Genomic DNA, 14,916 nt, shown 5'->3' on the forward strand with positions numbered 1-14,916 from the left:
CTGCGGTGTGTGGGTGATGACCTGTCTCCGGCCATCCCGCTGGCGCGCCCCGCGCCAGCTTCGGCCGCCGGCCGGTCCTCTCCAGCCGGCGGAGCCGACCGCTGCACCAGGAAGCCGACCGGCGCGCCAACAGGAAGAGGTCAGTGGACAGCGGCGGCGAGCGCGCTGATTGGCCGTGCCGCGACACGCCCCGCCCGCTGACCGGACGGCCGGCCGCGGCCCGTCGGCACGACGCCGTTCTATAAAGCCTATACAGCCTGTGGCAGCTTGAAGTCGGTATTCCTTGCCGGGCTGTCGCACCCGGTGCGGGCTGACAGCGCAGAGCGCGGTGGTGCTGTTCATCAGGCGTCACTCTCCAGCGGCAGAGGATTGCCCGTCCGTCAGTGCCAGACAGGTGGGACTCCGAGCACGCCCCAAACGCTGTTCGCCCTTCGTTGTGCGACGCTTTGGTGGCATCCCTTTGAACCGTACCCAGCTGTCCGTGTCTGCCCGGGTGGGCTTTCATCGCCTCGCTGCCGCGTCCGGACGGCCGTCGTCGTGGCCTCGGCCGTGCGGAGATTAGCACAAGCCGGCAGTGAGCTGTGACTCGTGGCCTGCTCTTGAGGCTCTCGGCCTACTGCCGTGTGCATCCCCCACAGGCCACCGCCGCCAGCGAACGGCTCCACGGCGGCCACTTCCGCGGTGTTACCGATCATGAAGCGAATGACTTTCACGCTTCAGTGGAGCTGCGCTCCTCGGCCGGGGTTGGCGTTCTGTGGTCCGTTTGACCGGGGTCGGGACGTTCCCCGGGCTAGACGCTCCTCGACCCATTCACCTCTGTTCGGACGTCCTCTACTTCTCTGTATCCTGGTTCGGACGTCCTCCGGTCAGTTTTGTCCCCGTCCGGACGTTCTCCGGTCAGTTTTGTCCCCGTCCGGACGTTCTCCGGTCAGCTGCGTCTCCGTCCGGACGTTCTCAAATCCTCCGTGCGTTGGTGTGGGCACGAAGCTCATGTCGGTATCGTCATAGCCCGGACAGCCCGACTCGGTCGACTTGCTCAGGGTCCAGCCTCGCCAAGCTCAGTCACTGTTTGTGCCGGTTTGCCGCCTGTTTGTGCCGGTTTAGCGACTGTTTGTTCCGGTTTGCGGGCTGGGCGCCGGACCGGCCGAGTTCGCCAGCGGCCGTGAGGCCTGTGGTGACATTTGCCGAGTCGCCGGCTGGCGACGAGGCCGGAAGCTGACTCGGAAGGAAGCGCGCATTCACGCCCGCTCGATGAGTCAGTGTCACGAGGTTGTACCCAGAAGACGTTCTCATGACTGGGATGGGCCGGGGCGGGGATGCCAAGTTTGCGTGCTATCAGCTGGTGATTCACTGTGGTCATTTGGTGGTAGAGCTGTCGTTGACTAATGCTGATCCAAGGCACAGCGCTTGGCGGACGTTTAGCGGTCGTTCTGTCATGCAAATGCGTTATAACGATAACGGTAGGTAGTCATCAAGAGAAGGCGTGTTCAAACTTACCTGCGTGGTGATCACATGGTGATCTTGTTTCTTCGCGGTTGACACGAAACAAAAACAGGTCACAAACATGTGTATCTCGATTAGCCGTTATCCACCGACCTGAGCACCTACCGCCTCCCAGCGGCACCTGCCGACTGGCTGGCCGGCAAAGGCAGCTGGGCGACCTTCACAGCGCCCTGCTTGGACACGTTGACCATGAAATACTACCACTGCGATTTAGTCGAGATACACCACCCTCTGTGGGGAAAAACGGTGTGTTGACCTAGTCAGCGGTTCTTTGGCAGCATTTCTTGGCCAGACAGCCGCCTTTAAGCCGCTTAATTCGATAAGGCTATCATGAGGGAAAATCTTCTGCAGCACGGCGTTTTTACCTGGATGCTAGTACCGTTTGCTCGAGTGCCGCAGGAATGCCTATTGAAAGGAACGTTGGCTTGAGATGAATCGGCCTAAACGGTCATACGTTGTCCGTCTATGTCCTGGGCTTGACAGTCTTCACAAAGATCGTACGAGTTTCCGCAAACCGCACGCTCGTCCAGATGAGTGCAACTCATTTCGACCAAAAAACACCTATAAAGATGCTAAGGATCCGAGCAAAGATGCTATAAAATAAAGCGCCACCAAATTTGCACCAAATATCAACACTGCATTCAGATGCGGTGCACTTCAAAGCCAAGTGTCAATGCCCTCAGCAGCAGCTTGATGCAAATCATGCTGGACGACTCAGCCGCTGGTCCCCAAATCTGGCCATGGCGTCGCCTGGCAACAGCGGCACCCGCCCGACTGCTAGCCTCTGCGGCTCCGACGCGGTGGGGCCCGCCGCTTCGCTCCCAGCACACCACCGCGGAGCGCCCCTGTCGCTGACCCCTGTGGCTGACCCCTGTGGTTGACTCCTGTGGTTAACCCCTGTGAGACACTACCGTGGTGCATCCCCGGTGTGCACTCTGTGGCGTACCTTCGGTACGCACCAGTGGTGCACCCTTCAGCACACACCCGCACTAGTCCCCTGTGGTGCAACCGCACCCATGTGGTGCAACTCTAGTACATCCCTGCGGTGCGCCCTCGTGGTAAACACCCGTGCTGCACCCCGTGCTTGACTCCTGTGATACGCTGCCGTCGCACATCTCTATCGTTCAAACAGTGGCACACCCTGTAGCACACATCACTGATGTACACCGCGGCAAACACCTGCAGTATGCCTTTATGGCACACGCCAGTGATGCACAGCGCGGTACACACGCGTGGCATGCCTCTATGGCACGTCTTGCGGTGCGCTCGGCGGCACCACACACCCGCGGTGCGCGCGCACGCACCGTCGGTCAGTCTAAGACGGTCGGCAGCGGCCTGCTGCGCCGCCCCGGGAGGTGCCACGGGAGAGCGGAGCTCGTTGCCACGCCGGCCACCACCGGCAGGTGTCCGTCGCACCGGCCGAAAGGTGCTTGTGACATTTGCTGGGAACTTTGGAATCTGAGAGCGCTGTGCCGGATGGTGCAAGCTGGCACTTCATTACGGTGTAAATTAAGGTTGCCTCTGTAATCATGAAATTGGAGGGACTGGATTTCTCTGGCAGCCCTCGTAACTTTGTCGATTAGTTTGGCCCAGTTTCATCTCTAGCATCTGCTGTGAGTGCATTATCCGGCGGCCGTCATCTCGTCCGTGCCACGCATCTGGCAGATGGTCCAATAAAACACATTCTTTCCATGCGCAAAAGTTATCAAACTCAGCAAAAGAGCAAACATTACTTGGATTACTCCGCTCGGCGTCGATTGGGTTTAATGTCCGGAAAATACCTGGAACGCACCCTGGGGCAAATCTACCGATGGGAAATTCTTGAGGTGACCGTAATAATCAAACTCGGGGTATTTGGCCGCGAGAGGTCAGAGGAATGCAATGGTTGTCGATGCCGCTGTTTCAGTTGTCAGTGATTGGAATTCTCAGCACTGCTTCGACGAGGTTTCCGCCCCTCCTGCTGGGCGTAGCTCCTTTGACGATCCAAATGGCTCAAGAGATTGCATAAGGTCATCGACTTGCGAAAAGTAATGAAAGGTCACTTGCCTTTGAAATCTGCAAAACTGGTTGAATGCCTACTGTCCTTCCTCTATGTAACTTTAAATTACATAGTGTATATTTTTGTTTTTTTCTGAGCTTAGTAGTAGGTGCACAACTTTCAGTGATGCGGCAATTGCATTCGGGTGTTTACTTTGTGCCTAAGGAGCTAGCCACATAGCAATAGCTCTTTTCGTTCTCAAAAAGTGTGAAAAGGCATTCAGTCTAAGTGCATTTGTCCTTTGCCGCCCCACCTCTCCTTGGTTTGTGCTTCGTTACATTTCCTTCCGAGCATGCCGCCACGAAAGGCCACGGATCATGTAACGAAAACAAAGTCATGAAGATGCACCGTGGGTTACGCCCGAGGGCCGCTTGATCATTGTCCATGTTGCACTTTAACCTCATGGCTAACAACCGGGCGTCCTTCACGCCCACTGTGACAAGTCAACTCCAGCCGAGTTCAGGCAGCAGATGCGCCGAGGGATGTCCGTCCTCGTCTTCGATGTGGTCTGTTGCCGTTTGGACGGCTAAATAATCGTCATCGGCGGCGCGGGTCACTGTTGCGGCAAGGTCGGCTGAAGGCAGGCCGTGTGCCGTGGTAGTCCCGCTTGCCACCGGAGGAGCGGGCTGAGCCCGCGAGGCAGCGAGGCTCGGGCTCTGCCGACATACCAGCCCAACCCAGTGTCAGGCCCGGCTGACCGGAGGGTCAGCGACCCCGGTCCGGCGCCGCCACCGGCCCTGTTTTACCGCTTGACCTTGTGGAAGGTGAGTAGCCACGACGCCGCCCCTGGGGCGGGGCCGGCTTTTTATCCGCGTCGAGCCGACCTGAAAACGGGCCTCGCTCAGCCTCGCCGGCTGCGGTGTCCACACGCCTGCCGGCGAGAGGTCTGGGATGCGGCCGCGGCGATCGCTGCGCCGTGGAGCCGCGTTCCAGTGGCCGGGAGCGGCCGGGGCGCGGCGCCCCTGCAGAGGCCGGGCCGGCGCGCCGGCGCAGCCGCTGGCCAAACCGCACCAATCGCGCCGCCGGATCCGGCGCCGGCGTGCCGCGCCGCCGCGAGCCGGTGCGGACGGGTCGAGCGCGTCCGATCGGCTAATCCCACCGCCTGGGACAGCTGGAGCGTGTCGAACGAGCCTTTGGGCCGTGCCGACCGGGTCAAACGGGCGGGACGAGCGGGACAAGCGGGACGAGTGGGACGAGCGGGACGAGCGGGACGAGTGGGACGAGTGGGACGCGCGGCGCGGCCGGGCCGTGGTCGGGCCGTGGTCGGGCCGTGGTCGGGCCGTGGTCGGGCCGTGGTCGGGCCGTGGTCGGGCCACGGCCGGGCCGTGGTCGGGCCGTGGTCGGGCCGTGGCCGGGCCGTGGCCGGCGGTGCGCGCCGCTTGCAGCGTGCGGTACGGCTGCCGGCCGGTCCATGACCTGCCGGCCGGGCCGCCGCCGAACCGGCCGCGAGCTGCAGCCGTGGCTGTTGACCCCAGCTGGCTGATGTTATCCCGTCCGATGACCGGTGGCGCGACCTGGGCGCCCCCTGTTGAGTCACGCTGCAGGTCACGAGACACGTCTCACGGCCAACGATCCGCTGTGTTTTGCAAGCGATAGAACAAATTAATGACGTAGTTCTGGGATGGCATTGCACCCGACTGGCCTTAAATCTACGTATGGAGTTGAATGTGCATGGTCGTCCACTGGATGTTAGCGTCATACGTACGGTCGTACATTGTTATCTGCGCTTTCGTTCAGCACCCGCAGATGTGGTGCCAACGCAGTCACACAAGAGAAGGGAGTCGATCTCATGCATGCACAAAATCTTCGACCCGTTCACAGGGCCCAGCCGGCCGTTAGTAACACCTCGCTACTCTGCGCGTTAAAGAGCCGGCTGCGGACCGAGAGGTCAAGGACGGTCGGTTACTGACCTAAGCCCCACTCAGCCGCCAATCAAAAGATCGGTCAAAAAGGCATTAGACAGATGTAATTTATCTACCTAGCGAAGCGTATCCGATGGAGTTTTAGGGACCAAATAAGGTCGAGGTAGCATAATTAATCTCGAACTGACGTGCTTCTTGCGTCGGGAAATTAGTCGCCGTTGGGAGATAAAACCCCACACGCATGATAAATATCACAGGGAGCGTTAATGATATTTTAAATGCCAGCATTTTCTTTCCAGGCATGACTTACCCCCGTCTGTTCTTGAAAAATAGAGCGTGCTAGATTCCCGAAATGATCTGCTTGACTGCTTCGCTGTGCTACTGAAAATAGCTGATTGCGCTGCCTTCTACGTGTGGTGATTTAGGTAAGAAATGAAATGCCGCAGGTTTTCTAAAGGCCAAATCCTCAGATGTGCATCCATCCTGCATGTGACACCTTAAAAGTGGTATGCGATGACGTTATCATAACGAGGCAGAGTTCACGTCCAGCCCGTTGTTCCGCATCGCTTCCTGTATTCGCCTGTGCGCCAACTCCGGCTGTGACCTCTGCAGCACCTGATCAAATCTGGCGTCATCAGACCAGACTTGTCTGCGCAGACGGACGAGACGTCATACCACCTCCTTGTTCTGGATGAGTCGTTAACGAGAGCTGCCAAAGTTTCGCAATTCCCGCAGCGGCCGCCGGCCGCGGTCGGTCGTGGCGCACATCAGCGCCAGCACGTGCGGCCGGCGGGCGCGGGCGCGGGCGCGGGGACCGGCCCGACCGGCTGGTGCCGACGCATCACGCGCGGCTCGTCAGTCCTCAACTCGCGACTATGCGCCGCCTAATTGCGATGGTCCCGCCGCAAGCGCCGTGTGTCGTCACAGCGCCGGCTTTTTCTCGGCGCTCGTTATCGGTCACTGCCAAGGTCGGCTGGCCACCTGCGCTCGCGCGCCACGGGCCGTAACCGCGCGCGCCGGCGGCCGGCCGCCGCCGCCTGTCATAACTCACCGGTACGGGCTAATTGAATGAGTTATGTGAGCGTCTTTGGCCATGGGGCGGAGTGCGATATGTCAAATGAATATGCTCATTAGTTATTTACGTGCTTTGCCATCTGTCTAGCATGCGGATAGGATGATGTATTTTTATTTCCGCTATTGATCAGCGTGTTTGCTACGTGGTGCTTAAGAAATTTCTTAAATCCCTTTTTTGACGGCACGCAATAGAGAAATAATTGATGACATTCCAGCGGAGTTTTTATCATCATGACTTCTGTCATTTTCTTCCACCTGGTGATGTAATTGCGCAATTATGTCCCAGGCGTAATGATGAAGGATGAGGACCCGGCAGAGGACCCCAAACGTCTACGCATAAGTACATCTAAGCTATAGCGGGTTGCATATCTTCCCAGGAATTATTGGCATTGCCATCTGGTGACAGGCTCTCTAAGCTTCAGTTCAAAACTTGTGTTTTGGAACAAAAATTTCAATTTTCTCCTCGCCGACAATGCACCTTACCTCGATCCCCACGATATCCTTGTATTTCACCACGTCGATTTGTAGCATTTCTGCCGGTTTCCATACCATAGGTGTAGCAACATCCGAGGGATTGTAGACAGACCATTTAAGATCTGGGTAACAATTAACCATGAACATTGTTTTCAACAGGGAAGTGAGAAAACGACAATTTGTGACCAGCACTGAAAGGGAGACTAAAGCCCACTCCAGAGCAATTCTGAAGGGGTGACGTGTCGCCCAAGCTATTCATGGGTGACGTGGTCGCCCCAGCTATCGAGCGGCTACACTCACGTCCGGTACACAAGAACGCGCCGATGGGCCCGTGAGTCACCGGCCCCCGTGCTCGAGGACGCAGCGCTCGGGACGATAGCGCCCGCCCCGCGCTGAGTGACGCGACTTTCGGCAGGCTCACGATGCGGATGTCGGTGACGGCGTGCGCGCTGGCGGCGCTCCTGGCGCTGAGCTGCGCGCCCCAGGCCAGCCAGGCCGCCTACTGGGGCGACGACCGGACGCCGCTCACGAGGGCCACCATGCCCCGCGGACACGTGGAAAGCCCGCCCGGCGAGGGGCCGGCGGCCGAAGCGCTGGAGAGGCTCACCTACAGGGACTACAGCAGCGCCCCGGCCATCCGCACCCCTGCTGAGAATGGTGAGGCCACAGCACTGGACGCCGGGCCGGTTCATAGGCTTGAAACCTGTCACAGCGGCACGGGGGCGGGGGGGGGGGGGGGGTCAACTTTGTTGCAGCTAATTAAGACTGATCTTATTCGTTTTGTCATCGCTTCAGGATGTGAAGAAACACTCTCGGCCTTTGCTAATCTGCGATCGATTGCGATAATGTCACGCCGTCTTGGTCTTCGTTACCACAATCAGCTACCTCGCGTTTAAGTGGGCTGAGTTCCAGGAATCAGCCACGCAACGCTACTAAAATTAATCGTAACCAAACACACCAACCGGCCACAGCGACCCTGACCACGACCGATCCTGTCAGTCCACACATCAGTGACCCTCCATTGAACCCATCGCTTGTCCCGCAGGATACAAGATCGTGTGCTACTATGGCGCGTGGGCCATCTACCGGGCGGAGCCGATGAGCTTCCGCCCGTCCGACGTGCAGGAGCAGGGCTGCACGCACCTCATCTACTCGTTCGCCGGCCTGCACAACAAGACGCTGGAGATTGTCAGCCTGGACCCCAAGCTCGACATTGAGAAGGGTGAGCACCGCTCTGGTGCTCCTGGCTTCGGCCCGCTCGTCGGGACGCTCTTGACGGGCGTCACCAGTCGATGGACGACCCGTTGTTGCGGTCACGCGAAGGATAGATGGCAATGGGTTTCCCCAGTCTGGTCCATCGCCTAAGATGTATTGCAGTCCTCTTCCGGGAAATCCAGCACTGCTTTACGTTGCGTTTAAAATGTGTGTGGTTAATCGGTGGTCCTGTGGATGCACTTGCCTTTGTGGTTATTTTACGACCCGTAATTGACGAAGCCTGACATTTCATGGCACTGTAAGCGACCCTAGCATGCGACAGTGCCGGAAGACGTTCCGTGGGCGGTGCAGAGACGTGACGACCTGTTGCCATTACAGGTGGTTATGCCGAGGCGATCGCTCTGAAGCAGAAGAACCCCCAGCTGAAGGTGATGATCGCAATCGGGGGATGGAACGAGGGCGGCAAGAAGTACTCTGACATGGCCAGCACAGCCGCCAGCCGCACGCACTTCGTCCGGTCGGCCACCGCCTTCCTCATGGAGCACAAGTTCGATGGACTGGACCTGGACTGGGAGTACCCTGGTGAGTTCGGCTGGCGCGCGGCCCGTTCCGCTGCGTTGCGGCGGAAGTCGAGTCGGCCGGGTCAGATGGGCTGATTTGGCGCCTTCGATGCGCTCCACACCGAGGGCAGCTCTTGATAACGCAGTTTGGTTTGAGAACGACGCACGGGATCCAGCAATCAAAACAAGTCTGGCGAATCTTTAGGGCTGGAGCACGCTGAACGCTGACCAGGTTATGGGCGTCGCAGTAATAGCGCACTTGAGTGTTTAGCATTACCGTAATTATAACAGCACTTTTGAATAATTTTGCATGGTCGCCAACCGATACATTGTCAGGTTTTCTCGGCATCACGAAGTGCTGAACAAAATTTAGGCGTCTCTTGAAAAGAAAAGAGACTCGAAAGACGCGATCTGTAGTTCAAAGAAAGCAAAGCGCCGCCTCGCATTTCCGAAGGGATCTCAGGGCTCTTAATGAGATTAGTGCCTAGAAACAAACTTAAGATAGTTTTTTTTAGTTTTGCGAGTTTGAGAGATTAATTCGCTGCTCTGTAGAAAGTTCTTGAAATTCTCCAGATTTCACAGCGCCGGGTTGGTACCCTTAGTGATAATAAAGCAAGCCCAATGTCTGTATACATAAGGCTCATCACGACTGGCACCTTCCTCAGGCGCCTCGGACCGCAACGGCTACGTGGAGTGACAAGGAGAACTTCGCGCTGCTAGTGGAGGAGCTATACGCGGCGTTCCAGCCGCACGGCCTGCTCCTCTCGGCGGCCGTCTCGCCGGCCGGCTTCCGCGTCAACGAGGGCTATCACGTGCCGCGCCTCTCCGCCAAGCTGGACTTCATCAACGTGATGACGTACGACCTGCGTGGCCCCTGGGAGAACTTCGCCGACCATCACTCGCCACTGCACCGCCGCGAGAGCGACAAGTGGAGCTTTGCCAAGCTGAACACGGTGAGTAGTGCTCGGCCAGCGGCGTGTCGGTGCGCAGTCAGGTGGGAGCTGGCCGTCGTGCAAAGTTAGCGTTATTGGGGAGCGGGTGTAGGGACATGTTGGACGGGCAAAAGAAATGAAGATGGCATAAAAATGTGGACACGCGGACATAGTAACGTCGTTTAGTATGTTTTGTCAGTAGCTTGACGCTGTAGTAACGTCATTCTGGACAGAGAAGCTCAGATACTATCTGTTGAATTCTATTTTCGAGCATGCTTTAGTTCTAATTTCGGTGTCAGCAGACCTTTCGGTTGTACCTGTTCAAACCAGACACCTAGTCAGGTCGTGACTTTTGTTATTACCATGGAATGCTGCCAAACTTTGTCGACAATTAGCCTACAGTGATATTTTTAGCGAAACGTCCTCCAGAAGCATTACTATCGTGTGACGGTCCCAAAAACATATTAAAACCTGACCGCCCACTGTTTTCTTCTCGGCAGCGCGACGGGCCTGAAGCTGTGGATCGAAGAAGGGGGCCGACCCCAGAAGGTGTTTGCTCGGTGTGCCGTTCTACGGCCGCTCGTTCATGCTGGCGAGGCGCCCGACACGACGCCTGGAGCCGCCTCGACCGGCGCCGGCCCGCCGGCCATGTACACCAAGGTCAGTGGTTACCCCGGGCGTGGGCTGCGGCGCGGCTCAGGTGCCTGCCCGCCGGCCATTACACCAAGGTCAGTGGTACGCCGGGCAGGGCTGGGGCACGGCTCAGGTACTGGCCTGCCGGCCATGTACACCAGGTCAGTGGTACGCCGGACGTGGGCTGCGGCGCGGCTCAGGTGCTTACCCGCCGGGCCGGTCGGCCGGCGCGCCAGCCATGCCGTGGTGGCATCACAGCGTCCACAGACACCCAGTGCAGGCCTGCTCGGGCTTGGTATGCTATCGGAATCAGTTGAGCAAGTGCCCTGAAACCATTTGAGTATCAGATGCATCTAGCATCAGGATCTGACCGGGAACAAACAGGCAATTTTGTGTCGGGTCATGGTTTTCCCCCTGCCGAAGTTTTGACTTCATGTCTTATGGTGACTGCGTCGTTCGGCATTTATACTAGAGCTAATTGTGGAGCTTTCTTAGAATGTGTGATGATTGCACCAGCTCATATATTTTTCCGTTAACGTTCAAGTGGTAAAAAGTTTTGGACTTTACTGTTTAATAGTGAAGTGCTAACAACATGATTGAGTTGTAAGTAACAACCATATGGACTGCAAATTTTTACACTATCTAGATTAATAAACAGGAACAGATTGCAATTGGTTTGGTAGCTAAAACGCAATTCTTTCTTCAGCTACATTTAATATTGCAAGCACTGCTATAGCAAGAGGAACATACTGCTTTCACGTATTCTTGTATACGAGTTGAGCTGCATGCGTTGAGCTTCCAAAAATGTGTCCTGTAGGAGAAAGGCTACTGGGCTTACTTCGAGGTGTGCAAGACGCTGGCGCAGGAGCCGGGCTGGACGATCAAGAAGGACGGCGCTGGCGGACCTTATGCCTACAAGGACAAAGCCTGGGTCGGCTACGATGATTACTCATACGTCTCCAAAAAGGTGAGGCCGGGTGCAAATCAGCGTTGCTCATGGGCCGTGGGCCACAGCGTGGGAAATGTTGTTGGCGTTTGGAGAAACGGGCTGTACTACACGATCCGCTGAGCGTTATGAAGCGCCGTGTTACGTCCCGCACCTCAGGTCACATCTCCTCCGCTGCGTCTCCCATTGACGCCGCCCGTGCTGCTCTCGCGCCGCAGATGGACCTGGTGAAGGAGCTGGGACTGGGCGGCGCCTTCGTCTGGGCGATCGACCTGGACGACTTCCAGGGCGTGTGCGGCGGCAAGTGGCCCCTGCTCCGCGCTATCAATGAGAAGCTCAGCACCGACGGCATGATGACCATGAAGCCCATGACGACCATGAAGCCCATGACGACCATGAAGCCGGACACCATGAAGCCGGACACCATGCCTGGGACAATGACCACGATCGAGTCCATGACCACCATGAAACCTATGGCGACCGAGAAGCCTTCCACCATGATGGAGAAGCCGACCACGACGTCCTCCCGTGAGTCCACAGATCGTGGCGTTGGTTTGGTCGGTCGTCCGATGGCTTAGGTCTTTTAAAGATGTTAAGCTCAATGCCACGTGTAACGCGCTTTGCCTGAAGCGTCAGTGGCTGTCATTACAAATTCGCACAATTTACCACCCGTGCGAAGCATTTTTTTGTCGTTTCATGTAAAAACAAACTGTTTCATTTCTCTCACAAAAATAAGGCTGAAAAGTTTACGATGCGATCCCCTGTTTCCGGCTAATTTCCATCTGCTTTGCGTGGATCCCTTCTTATTCACCTCCGCCAAAAACAGCTATTATTGCGACAACAATGCCTGTCACGGTCACTTACCTGCTGTAAAGGCGCGACAACAAGTCTGCCCTGGCACAATAGCTACTGCCGTCTCACCACTAACGACGCCGCCACGAGGGCTGCCTCGGCTGCCGCTGACAGACAGGTCAACAGATGGACACACGCTCAGGCAGGCGCACATCCTGGGACGGGCTTGTGTTTGTCACCGACGGTTACGTAACCACTGCAAAACTATGGTTGTCAGGGGCTCCTGGGTTTGGAGCCGGATCACAAGCGCGCTCTGACGTCATTGCGTCTGCGGTTTCAGCATCGACCGGCGCGACGTCGCTGCCGTCGAGCCAGGACGAGTTTAGCTGCCCTGCGGACGGCTTCTTCCGCGATCCGCACAACTGCAAGGTCTACTACCACTGCTCCAACGGCATGGGCCACAAGTCGGTCTGCAACGACGGCCTGGTGTTCGACAGCGAGAAGAACGTCTGCAACTGGGCGGACCAAGTGTCGGATTGCCCGAGCGGCGCCGGCATGGTCGAAGAGGAAGGACTCGGTGAGCTTTACCGGCCAACGGCGCGACGTCAGGCTCGCGATGCTGGTGACGCCCTTGCGGTGTCGCCAGGCTCCATGCGAATCCCATGGCTGAGATACACAGGCTGTCACGCAGGGTTCTGCTAGCCAATCCAATTTGTGGAGGTGTTTTGGATGGCGACTGACAGAAAAAAACTTTAGTTTTATCGCTAGTGCTTATGTCATGGCAGCGAATTACGCGCCACAGCAGCTCATTAACCCAGTGCACATTCCACAAGCCCGCGTCGTTTCCAATTTTCCACCCACGGTCACAAGGCACTCGGCCACCAGACTCTTGTTAGGTTCAACTGGCTCATTGTAAACTTGTCACAACCACGTTTGAGACTGTAGGGAAAAGTTCGCGTGGTGATTCCACCGGAACGAGGACTGTTCGATGACAACTTTGAAAATGTAATTCATCGCGAAACATAGAGGATTAAACCTATTGCGCAAACTTAACTGCAAAGGTATGCCAGCTACTGCAGCTTGCTCTCCACTCACGACCCCAAGGCACCCAGTCACCGGACCCACTTCCGCTTCCTCTCATCACCTCTCTACATCACACCGATTCGAAGTCCCCTGGAGGTGCCCTGGCGACCTCGGCGGCCCCTGAGATCGCGCTGATGCCCCCAAGCGGCCACCAGACGGCCGTCAGCTGACCGGGGGACGACTGTGCCGGCAGACGGGCGCGAGCCGCCCACGTTCCAGTGCCCCCGCTCTGGCAGCGGGCTCTTCTCCAGCCCGGACGACTGCAGCATGTACGTGTGGTGCAACCAAGGCCGCACGCACCAGCTCACCTGCGGGCCGCACATGCACTTCGACACGCGCTCGGGCACCTGCAACTACCCCAACAGGGTGCAGTGCCAGCGCGGCGTGGCCACGCGCGTGGCCGGCATTGGTGATGACCTGGGCCCGGACATGGTCGCCACTCGAGCCTCGCAAGGTGAGCGTCACTGGCGGCAGCACGTGGTGGCTGTGCTGTTTGCAAACCGCAAGGTCTCTTCCCTATACACCACGCAGCAAACGCACTGCATTACAGCCAACATCCGGCACCGGTGTCTGACCGGCGTTCCTGACTACAAACGAGCAAATTTTTCCACATTTTTTTTTTACAACGGCATCTGGATAAAGCCTGAAAGGCGTTAAGCCTATCCTCATTGTGAACGTCTGTCGTGGGAATTGCGTGATGTCTTCATACGTTCTCTAGAGGGATCGTTCGATCTCGTACGCTGACAAAAGTTGTTGCATGTTACAGAAAGCCCACTTGTTAGCCACTTGATGCGCCGGAGAGGCATTGCAACATGATGTAGCACGTCCGACAAGCTATTTCTGTGACATGGCGGGGTGACTTTTCAGATGCGTAGGAAGGTGGCTAAAGGCTCTTAAAACTCAGCGAGAAAATTAGGAAGCAAAAACATGTCAGCTACAATTAGCTCTGACAAGTATTTTTCTCGCCGCCACAGCCTTAATGCTGTTGACGCGCACAGCAGCCTGCTTCATAATTCCCACGAGCGCCTCGGATAAATCCAATTTGCCTCCGTGATGTATGTCAAAAGAGAGCAGTATATCTCTCCGCTGCAGATTCCTGCTTGTTTGGTGTATCCATACCACCTCACAGAGTTTTGGTGCTCAGAACTCAGACAAGCTCCGGCTGCAGAGATAAGGCCTTTAACAGTGGCATTATTTCTTATCAAGAAACTCGGGACGTAACGTATCAACATTTTTACGTACGCTTGCATTAAACTTTTAACTTCCTCGAACAGGTGAACATTGGCATAACATGAGCTGCAACATAAGACGTGAACAAAGCAAAGCATGTACGCTACCAGAGTCTTTGCAGCTCATAGACATAGACTGCATCACTTGCGGTATCACAGCTGTCTTCAGTGACAGCTTTAGAAGTGACGAAACGTTATTGAGCACGAACCGCACCTGTTCACAGACAACAAGGTGGTCTGCTACTTCACCAACTGGGCGTGGCGGCGCGAGGGCGGCTCGGCCTTCGCCCCAGAGAACATCGACCCGACGCTCTGCTCGCACGTCATCTACGAGTACGCCGTGCTTGACCCGAACGAGCTCACGCTCGTCTCATTCGACGAGTGGACGGACTTTGACAACAGTGAGTGAGCCGCAGGGGCGTACTCGTATTCACTGCGGTGGTACGTGTGGCGGGACGGCGCGGACCGCCCGTGGGCGTGATGTCCGCGGAGGGCTCCCACCGCCAGTGGGCGTGATGTCCGTAGACGGCTCCCACCGCAGTGGGCGTGATGTCCGCGGAGGGCTCCCCACCGCC

General features: G+C 57.0%; 1 protein-coding gene across 1 annotated transcript; it reads left to right on the forward strand.

Annotated features, from left to right (window-relative positions):
• The first annotated feature begins 281 nt into the window (after positions 1-281).
• LOC119109859 (endochitinase-like) lies at positions 282-14,750 on the forward strand. The gene is made up of 11 exons (XM_037233611.1): positions 282-394; positions 7,367-7,608; positions 7,997-8,173; positions 8,545-8,768; positions 9,392-9,679; positions 10,256-10,318; positions 11,109-11,258; positions 11,456-11,765; positions 12,370-12,606; positions 13,306-13,566; positions 14,566-14,750. The coding sequence occupies exons 2-11, from the start codon at positions 7,374-7,376 to the stop codon at positions 14,748-14,750; spliced, it is 2,130 nt and encodes a 709-aa protein (XP_037089506.1). The 5' UTR covers positions 282-394; positions 7,367-7,373.
• Positions 14,751-14,916: the final 166 nt, after the last annotated feature.

Source organism: Pollicipes pollicipes, unplaced genomic scaffold, assembly GCF_011947565.3.
Source record: "Pollicipes pollicipes isolate AB1234 unplaced genomic scaffold, Ppol_2.1 Scaffold_7231;HRSCAF=8579_pilon_pilon_pilon, whole genome shotgun sequence".
NCBI lineage: Eukaryota > Metazoa > Arthropoda > Thecostraca > Pollicipedomorpha > Pollicipedidae > Pollicipes > Pollicipes pollicipes.

What these genes read in the sequence shown, in the direction of transcription:
- LOC119109859 (XM_037233611.1), top strand. Translation starts at nt 7,374, where the DNA reads ATGCGGATGTCGGTGACGGCGTGCGCGCTGGCGGCGCTCCTGGCGCTG. An exon ending in GCCGACCACGACGTCCTCCC is followed by an intron (nt 11,766 to 12,369) that starts GTGAGTCCACAG and finishes CTGCGGTTTCAG; the next exon opens with CATCGACCGGCGCGACGTCG. An exon ending in CGCCACTCGAGCCTCGCAAG is followed by an intron (nt 13,567 to 14,565) that starts GTGAGCGTCACT and finishes ACCTGTTCACAG; the next exon opens with ACAACAAGGTGGTCTGCTAC.